The 11,212-nt window shown below is 53.3% G+C and overlaps 1 protein-coding gene across 1 annotated transcript; it reads right to left on the bottom strand.

Annotated features, from left to right (window-relative positions):
- Positions 1-2,370: 2,370 nt before the first annotated feature.
- On the bottom strand, positions 2,371-9,191 carry WFDC2 (WAP four-disulfide core domain 2). Its single transcript, XM_015099913.4, has 4 exons — positions 9,094-9,191; positions 8,359-8,502; positions 5,165-5,317; positions 2,371-2,529 (listed from the first exon to the last, which is right to left on the bottom strand). Exons 1-3 carry the CDS (start codon positions 9,167-9,169, stop codon positions 5,166-5,168), a joined length of 372 nt encoding a protein of 123 aa, XP_014955399.2. The 5' UTR covers positions 9,170-9,191; the 3' UTR covers positions 2,371-2,529; position 5,165.
- Between the last annotated feature and the right edge of the window lie 2,021 nt (positions 9,192-11,212).

Here is an 11,212-nt window from a genome sequence, read left to right as displayed (position 1 = left end):
GTGGGATGCGGGCTCACTTGCTCCACGGCATGTGCGATCTTCCCAGACTAGGGATGGAACATGTGTCCCTTGCATGGCAAGAGGATTCTTAACCACTGGGCCACCAGGAAAGTCCCACAGTCTAGCCAGAAGGATCTTTTTCAAATGTAAGATGACGTTGTCCTGCTGCTCAAACCCCCACCAGAGGTCCTAAATTCCTCAGAATAAGAGGCAAAGTCCTTGTAGTGACCACAGGGCCCTCCGTAATCTGTGCCCACATGCCTCTCTATCTCCCCTGGTGCTCCTGACCCCTCACCACTCCAGCCATGATCCTTAAGCACCCTGAGCACACTCTGACCTCAGGTTCTCAGTCCTAGAAATTTCCTCGGTCTGGACAGCTCTTTCCATGGATTTCACATGGCTCCTGTCCTTCTTCACTCAGCTCATGGCTTGAATGACACCTTAGGAAAGACCTTCCCTGAATACGCTCTGCAAAGCAACTGCCCCCTCCTCTCCCCATCCCCTGGACCCACTAGTCATCTTACTCATCTTTATAGTTTGCTAACATCTTGCCATCTCCTGACATGTTATCCTTGTTTCATTCATTTATTTGTTCTTCCCCCCTACACGCACACATTCACACACGCATACACCACACACCTCCTTGATCTCAAATCCGGCCCATCTAGAACAGAACATATAGTTAAGAGCTCGAAAAGTATTCCCCACATGAGCAATACCTCTGCTTACGCTGTTCCTCAGGCAGGGCTGTCCTCTACTGGTCTGGCTTCAGAACTTCGCTTTTAAGCTCTGGCTCCCTCAAAGGTAGCTTTCTATTATCCCACCAACCTCAACCTGCACTTTACTGCAGAGCAGATATTTGTTTTTGCATCAGTTTTACCGTACAGAGCCCTCTAGACTGGAGGTGGGGTTTAGAGACAACAGCAAGGCAGCCTGTTGCTGGAGATGGGAGGTCAGTGCAAGAAGAGACCCTGCCTTGCGCTCTGGAAGGCTGGCAGATAACCAGGATTCTGGCCCTGGGAGCCAGGAGATGGAGAGAATAAATAAATATAGAAAGAAGGGATAGAGGGGAGGGGATAAAGAGAACGGTACAGGATAGAGGGAGTGAACTTGAGCTCTAGCTTGGAAAGAAGATACAAGAAACTGATAGCATTCATGGTCTCCACAGAAAACAACAGAATAGGGACTTGTCTGATGTTCTGCTGGCTAAGATTTTGCTTTCCAATGCAGAAGGTGTGGGTTCCATCCCTGGTTGGGGAACTAAGATCCCACATATTGCTGCCACAAAACCAAATCATAAAACAGAAGCAATGCGGTGACAAATACAGATTTTTCCAAAAAGGAATTCTTGAAGAAAAACAGGACAAAGTGGCTGGGGGTGGAGGAAGAGTGTCAAGGGTGAACGACGTTTCATTGTGTATTCTTTTCTTTTTTTGGAGTATAATTGCTTTAGAATGTTGAGTTAGTTTCTCCTGTACAATGGAGTAAATCAGCTCTATGTATGTTTATATCTTTTTATATATCACCTCCCTCTCCCCCCATCCCAAGCCGTCTAGGCCATAGTTGGGCTCTGATGCATGTGGAATCCAACCCTGGTCTCCTGTACTGGCAGGCCGATTCTTTCCCACTGAGCCACCAGGGAAGCCTGGCTGTTTATTTTAAAGAAGATGTGGTACATACGTTGTATATCCTTTTTTTTTACCTTTTGAATTGTGATCCATGTAAGCGTTATTTCTACAAAATAACAGCTTGATTAAAACAAAAACAAAAACCTACAAGAAAGCACCCTGACTTTGTTACCTTCTTTCTGTGTGGCCCCAAGCAAGTAACTTGGCTGAGACCCATCTGTAACACCGGCTCAATAGTTGAGACCCAAGAGCTTAGTTGCTCCATGGCACGTGGGATCTTCCCGGATGAGGGATCCAACCCAGGTCTCCTGCATTGCAGGCAGATTCTTTACCATTGAGCCATCAAGGAAGCCCTTATCACAATCTGAGGGCTACTTGCGGGATTCAGGAGATCTTACAAGTGAATCTCCCAGCCCTGTGTCAGGCACACAGTACCTGCTGCTGATGTCAGAACTCCCAGCAACTCTGGAAGGATTCCAGCATCTCTGAGCCCCAGTTCTCTCCTCCATCACTCAGGGAGAATAACCTGCATCTGCACAGGGCTGGTGGGTGGATTAACTGGGGAAGGGGCTCGGCACACAGAGCCCTGAGTTACCTTCACTGTGTCACCGTGTCGCAGCTGTCTCTTCTCGAACTCTGCCTGGACGATCAGGTGGCCACGCCCACTCCCGCCTCCCCAGCCCACGGTTGCAGGCAGGAATGGAATGTGCCCGAATTATAACAGAGGCCACAGGCCCGCCAGTGCTGGAAGCAGTCACTTTATTGGTTGGAAAAAGAAGCAGCTGTGGTCAGCTCAGGAGGGAGGAAAGAGGCCAGGAAGGGAGGAGGGCAGCTGGGCTGGAGCCAGACAGGGCCAGGCAGGACTGCTGCTCCCTCAGTCCACAGGCTGCGGTGGCTGGAGCTGGAGGAAGAAAATCATAATAATACCATCAACAACAACACCGGGACACTAGACAAGAGTGCCTGCAGCTTAAATTCTGATCCAAAGCTCCTCCCACTCCATCACATCCCCCGCTACCTTCCTACCCGCCACCCCCCCAGCAAAGCCTCACTTTCTCGAGGCCCTGGGGCTCTGCTGGCATTTTTCTGAAGGTCCTAGACTCACCTCTTCTGCTCTGACCATCCCACGATACACCTGGGTATACCATGGTCCTGACTGACCGCTGTGATCATTCATGAGGGGTCACTGTCATTTATCTCCCGAAGAATCCTTCCACCTGTCAGAGCTGAAATCTGAACCTAGGTCTTCCTGACTGCAATGCCAGCCCATGCTGTTGGTACCCATGGAGGCAAGAGGCAGCTGGCATCACTGGAGAGCTCTGGGCCCTGGGGAGACCGTGCTTCCCTTTCAGGCACTGAATTAGCAACCATGGGTCCTTGGGTATGTCCTCCCCTCTCTCTAGGTCTCAGTCTTCACATCTGAACAATAGGTTACATCAGTGACCAGCCAGTCTGTTGACTGAGAACTTGTCAACAGCAGCGCATGATTAGAAATGAGATTACAACCAGGGGGCTTGCTTGTCCCGTTCCCTCCATCTGGAACAGCTTGCCTACCACTGTACTTCATCAGACTATCGACCTTTCACTCATCCTTCAGGACTGGCTCAGAACCCTGCTCCCTCCTTCCCCCACCGTAACCTGGCTGAGCTTTCCTCCTGTGTTCTTAGCACACCCAGCACTGCCCTCCACTGCCGCACTGATTATAGGCATTGGGAGTGTCTGTCCAACTGTCGGCCTCGGCCACCTGGCTGCAAACTCGGTGAGGAAGGGCAGCCGTCACCTTCTCTCCCAGCACGTGGCACAGTGCTGGATCCCTCAATGGGCTGAAGATGCATGTGCTTTGGGTTTTGTTTCTCTTTCTCTTCTTCTTTTTTTTTTTTTTTAATCTTTATGTATTTATTCATTTGGCTGCACTGGGTCTGAGTTGCAGCATATGGGATCTATTTCCTTGACCAGGGATTGAACCCAGGCCTCCTGCATTGGGAGCTCAGACTCTTAGCCATGGAACCACCAGGGAAGTCCCTCTGTTTACTTTCTTATGCTTGCTGTGAGACTTAATATTGTTTTATTTTTAATTATCTGTGGGGAAAGAGAGGATCCACGATCTTATCTTTAGGCATGAGAACCACTCACAGCAGGTGAATGTAGCCCTGTCGGCCACAGAGTAAGTGCACAAGTGAAGGGGAAAACGAGTAAATCTCATAGCCCAAATAATCAGCAAGTATTGTCCCATCCACCTTCATGTATGTCGCAAACTCAGCCTCTTAGGTCACCTGGTCCATCACCGGTCACCTGGTCCATCACCTCCCACCTGGCCTCTTGCAGGAGCCTCCTAGCTGGTCTCTCTGCTTCTGCTATTTCTCCCTCTAGGGCCTCCACACAGCAGCCAGAGCAATCCTTCTAAATTCAAATCAAGAGCATGTCCATTTCCAAGGGCCCAACATCTCTGGGTCAAGACCAAAGTCCTGGACTTTCCTGGTGGTCCAGTGGTTAAGAATCTGCCTGCCAATACAGGGGACCTGGGTCCGATCCCTGGTCCAGGAAGATTCCACATGCCGCAGAGCAACTAAGACCGTGTGCTACAACTACTGAGCCTGTGTGCTGCAGTTACTGAAGCCCAGTTGCCTAGAGCCTGGGCTCTGCAACAACAGAAGCCACCATAATGAGCAACCTGTGCAACGCAACACAGAGTAGCCCCAGCTTGCTGCAACCAGAGAAAGCCTGTGCATAGCAGTGAAGACCCAGTGCAGCCATAAATAAACAAAATGCCTCTCTGACCCTCTCCTCTATTGCCCTCTTTTTGATCATAGGCTCCAGACTTCAGGCTTTTCCTGAAATACACCAGGGGTTCCACTGCTTTATATCTGCTGCCCCCACTGGTCAGAACAGTCTCTCTGAAAGCTCCCAGTTCCTTCCATCATCTCCAACAAGTTTGTTGAAAAGCTGCCTTTTGGAAGGTCCTGTGATAAAACTGCAACACAGCTCCCTGATGCTCCCCATCCCTACTCTGAAACCTCCTTCTGTTTTCTTTTTCTCCAGGTCACTTATCTCCTGCTAACATTTTACAGGGAATGAAGGTGTTGAAGGTGTCAGTCGCTCAGTCACGCCCGACTCTTTGCGACCCTATGGGCTGCAGCCTACCAGGCTCCTCTGTCCATGGGATTTTCCAGGCAAGTATACTTGAGTGGTTTGCCATTTCCTTCTCAAGAGGATCTTCCCAACCCAGGGATTGAACCCCGGTCTCCTGCACTGCAGGCAGGTTCTATACCAACTGAGCTACCAGGGTGGTGCACTGCTCTAGGTGCTCTAGAGATAAATTTTTGTTGGGTTTGTTTACTCATGGAGCATCCCAGCACCTAGAGCAGTGCACCGTCCATGACAGATGCTCAGTGACTGTCTGTTGAGTGGATGAGAACAAATCAAAGGATGGATAAGCGAATAGCACTGTGTTAGCTCAGGGGCTCCTTTTCAGCCTCCTGCAGAGGTTGTCACATCTGGGTATCAATGTATCCCTCCCCCCATCCCAGGGCACCTACCTCAGAAGACAGGGGTGACACAGGACACTTTCCCGCAACCATTGAGGCAGCATTTCAACAGGTCAGAACACTGGCTGTCCACCTGGCACTGGTCCCGGCAGAGGCCGAGCTGGGGGAAGGCGATGTCCACCTTAGGGCATGAGCCCTTCTTCTCTGGGTAGAAAAAGGAGTAAGAGGTGGTCAGCAGAGTGGAGGCAGGTGGCTGCACACGTCTCCACAGCATGTCTGCCCACCTGGATTCACAAATAAGACGGCTGCATGCCTGAGCGAATCTCAGGGGGCTTGGAAGGTTATCTGCAACCTCCCTTCTTTCTGTTCTCTCCTCCCAGGAGTTTTGAGATCACTGGACTCCAGTGTGAGTCCCAGCTCTGCCTTCTCCTAACTTTGTGGCCTCAGGAGGGAAATCCCCCAGAGCCCTGTGTCTTCAGGTGTCAGATGAGATCAGCGCTGACCACACCACAGGGTTGTTATGGAAGCAACAGAGGCAGCAGACTTCTCCCTGAGAAGTCAACGTTCTTGGTAGCAATAATAATGATGATGAGCAAAGGCAGCCGTTAACACTTAGTTCCTTCTAAGTAGCAGGCATTATCCAAAGCTTGCAACGTTTATTAACTCATCTAATCCTCAGGATAATCCTAGAACCTGGGACATGGAGCTGTAACTATTTTCTTATGTTGCAGATGAGGAAATTGAGTCAACAAGAAGTTAAATAATTTGCTTTAAGTCAAACAGGGTAGAGACAGGATTTGAACCCAGGAAACTGGCTTCAAGTCTGTGCACCATGCATTCTGTTGCTTTGTAAGCAGTAAACCATAGCGCCCATGTCAGGGTGACGCAACCACAACGCCTTCACTCCCGTATACTCACTCCTAGTTACAACCAGGTGGAACCAAGGTCCCCTCTACACTCTCACTCTAACACCCAGAGAAGCATTCTTCCACTAGTGCACACACACGCACACACACACACACGCACACACACACCACAGAGATGTGCCAATTAACAAGTTCTTAGTGCAAATCCATTTTGTCCTTTAATTTTCACATCACACCTCTCTTCTGTAGGGGATATTTCTGCTGTATTCTTATTACAGCGGAGGAAAATAAACCCAGAGACGTGAAGGCATCACCCAACATCACGCTGCTGACCAGAAGTAAAACCAAGACCTGAGCCCAGCCTTTCAATGTCCACAGACACACACAGACACACAGACACAGACACACAGACACAGACACACACACACACACACACACACCCTGTGCTCCACTCCAGGCTCAAGGAGGAGGGAGCTGGGCTCAGTGCCCAGAAGCCCCAGGAGCAAGTCCAGCCAAACATCAAGCAGGCACAGAGCTGGGTGATGAGCTGAGAGGACACAGGGGGCTGCCTTCCTGCACAGAGATACCCTTTCCCTAGAGAAGGGCAGGACCTCTCAATACTGAGCTGCCCCAGGACAGAAGGGCATCAGGAGCCCGTGACTCACCAAACAAACCACTGTGAGTGGAGGGTCTACTCTCTCATGAGACATCTCATGTGTACCATTTCATTTAGCCTCATGTCAGTCCTACAACATCTGTGATTCTCATCCCATTATGTCAAGGAGAAAGCAGAGGCTCAGCGAGGTGAAGCCACTTGCTCAGGACACACAACCTGCAGATGGTACAATGAGGATTCTGATCCAGGAGACCCTCTGTCCCTGCCCCTCTTCCTACCTCAGTCTATCCGAGACCGGGGAGCAGCAGAGACTCCCCCAAGCAGAAACTCCTCTTTTCGCCCTACTCACCTCTCATCTGTCTGTCTTTCTCTGCCAATGTCCTCCTCTCCTGGTTTTCCTCACTTTGGTCCAGGTTAGAGTACTCTTGCCTGGACAATCCCATGGGTGGAGGAGCCTGGTAGGCTGCAGTCCATGGGGTCGCTTGGGGTCGGACACGACTGAGCGACTTCACTTTCATTTTTCACTTTCATGTATTGGAGAAGGAAATGGCAACCCACTCCAGTGTTCTTGCCTGGAGAATCCCAGGGACGGGGGAGCCTGGTGGGCTGCCATCTATGGGGTCGCACAGAGTCGGACACGACTTAAGTGACTTAGCAGTAGCAGCAGCAGTAGAGATCTCCAGATCCACAAGCCCCCCTGACAGACTGTTCCTCCCTCCAGCTCCCACCACCCTGCTCTGACTGAGGTCTCTGATTACAGGCCTTCCTGGCCCTGCAGGCATCTTCAGAGAAATCACAGGGAGGGAGCATCACAGGGACTTTTTCTCTGGGTAAAGACCAGCGATCCCAACACAGTGGGATCAGGTCATATCCTGGCTTCTGGTCCTCAGTTTTTCCCTCTGAAAAACAAGATGCTCAGAGTCCAAGCTGTTTCAGACCCCTTCCTGCTCAGGTAAGGAGTCCCTAGGACCTGCGGGACAGTCTTGAGCTCCAGCAAGTGCTCTCTATGAAGGGTAAGCTTCACACACACTCTCTCTCTCTCAGTCTTCAGAGCAGAAGAGAGGGTGTTAAGAGGAGGAAGGGGGAGGGCTGCTCAGGATGGGGTCCTGACTTTCCTCAAGCCACTCAGACAAAAAAGGGACCCCCTGTGTTATGAGTCCTGTCCAGCCAGGGATGGCAGTGTGACCTTGGACAAGAACCTTTCTCTCTTTTTGCAGCTTGCATCACATCTTTAAGATGGGCGGAATGCTCTCCTAAATCTGGAAAGCCTCCATCTGGACAGAGGAATTTGGGGAGTCCGGGCCAGTAGGCATCCCAAAGCCTTCCCCCAGGGCTGGGGAAGCCACAGGAAAAGGGTTCTGGCACGGGAGCGAGTCCCAGATTTTGGGACCCAGCCCATTGGACAGCCCAGGGCTGCCCCGCGGCTAAAACCCCTGCCAGGAGGAAGCTTCGACCCTGGCGCCCAGATCTCAGGGAACAATGGTCCGGAACCACGTCCCCGCGGTGCGTCCCGGAAGTCCGTCATGCACCAGAGCGATGAATCCGGCTGGGAGTGGGGGACCTCCCTTCCCCTCGGCGGCATGTCAGCGACGCTTCGGTCTCCCAGGGGCCGCGGGAGGGAGAGCACGGGCTGATCCGGTTCCAGCCACCTCGACCTGGTCCTGGACCCCTGGGTCGGTCGCGCTGGTGTGCCCGGAACCGGGCGCTCCCTTCTCCCGCACCCCCGCTGCCCCGCCCCGGCCCGCGAGGGTCCCCCAAGTTACCATTAGGCATCTGGCAGACGGTGGCGCAGCCGGCCTGGCAGCACTTAAGGTTGTCATTACAGTCCTCATCTGAGACACACGCCTTCGTGCAGTTCGCCTCACCCTCCAGCTCGGGACACACACCCGGCTTCTCTGTGCCTGCGCCTGGGAGGTGGACGGGTAGTGGGGGACCCGGGCCCGCTCTCAGAGGATGCCCACCTCGTGTCTGATGGCCCCCAATCTCAATCCCCCCCGCCAGAATTCTGAGTCTCGGTCCCTAGGCCCCGCCCTAACTGTCTTCAGAGAGCCCCACCTCCAGGGACGGGGTCCTCCAATACCTGGGAGGACAGGAGGGACCAAACCCTTGGCCTCCGAGCCGTCAATTTTGGGAGACCCCAGCCCAACTGAGCGTCTAGGAGCTTCCGATGTCCCGGCAGAGGGTCCCCGCCACTGGCCACTGCATCTCCAAGATCAGCAAAGAACCTCCCCACCCCCGCCGCCCCCGCCCCATCCTAGGTATAAGGGGCAGTTTTCAGTGGCCTCCGCACACCCCCAGCACACTGGACCACACATCTGAAGCCCAAGGGCTACTGCCTTCAGAGCACCAGGGATCCCCACATTTTAGTCTGCAGGGGACTCCCCACTTCCGCCGTGGGGAATCCTCACTGCTCGGAGAGGCTAGGCTCCTGCCGGGCTCTGTTCCTGCGCTCCTGGTTCGGCCCCTCTGGGCACCCAGCCTTTCCCCGCCCCACTCACCTGTGACCGGGGGGAAGCCCAGAAGCAGGCCAAGGAGGAGGGCGGCGAGGAGAGGACCGAGGCGGCAGGCAGGCATGGTGCTCGCCAGGGCGGGGTGCGGGAATGAGGCGCCGCCAGGAAGATTTAACTGGGTTCCTGGGGGGCGTGGGGGTAGGGGCGGGGCTGAACCCTTGCGGGTAGAGGGCTCAGCACACAAGGCAGGCGGGCCGACTGCCACCTCCTGTCATTTCACAATCTCCCAGGATCAGGTGTCACTCTGGCCCCAGTGGGAACCAGGAACCAAAGCGGCTTCCTGGCCGGGTGCAGCTGGTCGCACCCGGACCCTTGTCCCCTCCCCTCTCCTCACCTCCCTCTGGGCCCTGGGGGCAGGGCAGCAGGAGGCCAAGGCTAGACCCAGGACTCCCGGGATCCCATTCCAAGACCCAGGGGTCTCCCTGTGATGCCCTCTGTGGCAGGAGAGAGGAGGACAGGACCCACTGGGAGAGACTGCAGACGAAGTGGCTGGACTCGGGGTCAGCAGGTCAGAGATCGGATCTCGCTTTAGGGATTCGTGGTGGGCGTGTTGTGTAGTGATACACAGCACACAGAAGAGCTCCAGGAAAGCGTATTTACACATGAACCCACTGGACACGAGACACCGAGGCCAGAGAAGGTGAAACACCTGCTAAGGTCTGGGGCCTTTGGCCGTGTGTTTCTCCCTCCCTCTCTTCCCCTCACGGACACGCAGGCTCACTCACTCTGTGCTCAGTGTCTCAAGGAGCCACGATGGCCCCAGACATCTGCGAACAGAGGGATATTATCATCGCCAATAGTGCATGCCAGATGAACTGTGCAGGAGGCCCTCCCAACTCCCCAGGTCCCAAGTGGAGTTGCAGATAAGAGGTTTGATCCCAGGTCTCCATCTCTCCAAGTCTGTTTTTTCCCATCCATCATAAATGTACGTTTTTGTGACAAATCTAGGGCACACAGTTGCTGTAGAGAAAGTAATTAAAGGAGCCCTCAACACTGGCCTTCGGGTGACAGAGTCTGGGTTTGACTCCCGTCTCTCCCACTTCCTAGCTGCGGGACCTTGAATGAATCTCTTCTCTGTTCTGAGCTGATCTCCAGAGATCTGTAAATGGGCAGAGATGGTGTCTCCTGTTAGTAAGGAGACTGATGAATAGACATCGAGGTGTAATATGCAGGCTGGTAAATGCCAAAGCAGGGTTACCCAGCAGGAAGTCCCTGCAAACATCCCTCCTGATCCAAATCTGAGGGCAGTAAGCCCCAGGAGGTCTTTGCTGCCGGAGGGTGGAAGGCGTGGAGAGCAGTGGCCATGGGGATGAGGTGAGCAGGACTTGATGACAGAAGTATGTCCAGCCACTGTCCCCACAGATGGCCCGGGGAGAAGAGGCTGCGGATGCCTCCCCCGCTTCCCATGTCCAGCCTGGGGGCTGGAGACAGGTCCTCTTTGGGAGGGGCCAGGGCTGTTTACTCTGAGCACAGAACAGTTAGCAGCTATGAGGCCGGAGCCAGGTGGGGGCTCAGCCCAGGGCGGCTCCTAGAATTCAGTCTAGGACGTGCAGAGGACACATTGACGGGCAGCTGGTTTTAGCCTGTGAATCCAGCTGCATGCTGGACATTCAGCCTCGGGCACTGCTGCCCACAGCTTTCTTCTGGCGCCTGGTCAGCTTGTACACTCCAGGAAACTGCCCGGCCTCACTGCTCTCCAGCCCTCTTGGGCTCTCCTGGGGACTGACTCTCTTGACAGGAATGGGGATTAGCCTGAGGTGAGTGGGATGGGGTGGGGCACACAAATGGAGGAGAAAGCTCCATAGGTCCATGGCCCATGGCATGCCAAAGATGTTTAGCTTTTGTGATGCCAGCTTGTGCACAAGGTGTGTTCATACAGTTTGCTTCTACATACAATATAAAAAAGGCAGAGGCTTTAAAACCAAATACACTTGGATCCTATTCAGGGATTGGCTAGTTTCTATGTGATTTATAATAGCACCTCACTTTTTGGACCTATGTCGTCTTATTCCTTGAAAGGGGTATCCTTGAATGAGGGAATTCCTTGAATGAGGGAATTCCTTGAATGAGGGAATTCCCTGGCTGTCCAGTGGTTAGGACCCCATGC

This window comes from Ovis aries, chromosome 13 (genome assembly GCF_016772045.2).
Source record: "Ovis aries strain OAR_USU_Benz2616 breed Rambouillet chromosome 13, ARS-UI_Ramb_v3.0, whole genome shotgun sequence".
Lineage (NCBI taxonomy): Eukaryota > Metazoa > Chordata > Mammalia > Artiodactyla > Bovidae > Ovis > Ovis aries.
This window is presented reverse-complemented; position numbering and strand designations above follow the sequence as displayed.

Bases quoted from the DNA above. Each gene is read 5' to 3' on its own strand.
- WFDC2 (XM_015099913.4), bottom strand. From the start codon at position 9,169: ATGCCTGCCTGCCGCCTCGGTCCTCTCCTCGCCGCCCTCCTCCTTGGC. The intron at 8,503-9,093 runs GTGAGTGGGGCG...TCCACCTCCCAG, and splicing joins GGGCTTCCCCCCGGTCACAG to GCGCAGGCACAGAGAAGCCG. The intron at 5,318-8,358 runs GTAACTTGGGGG...TTTTCTACCCAG, and splicing joins CGTCTGCCAGATGCCTAATG to AGAAGAAGGGCTCATGCCCT.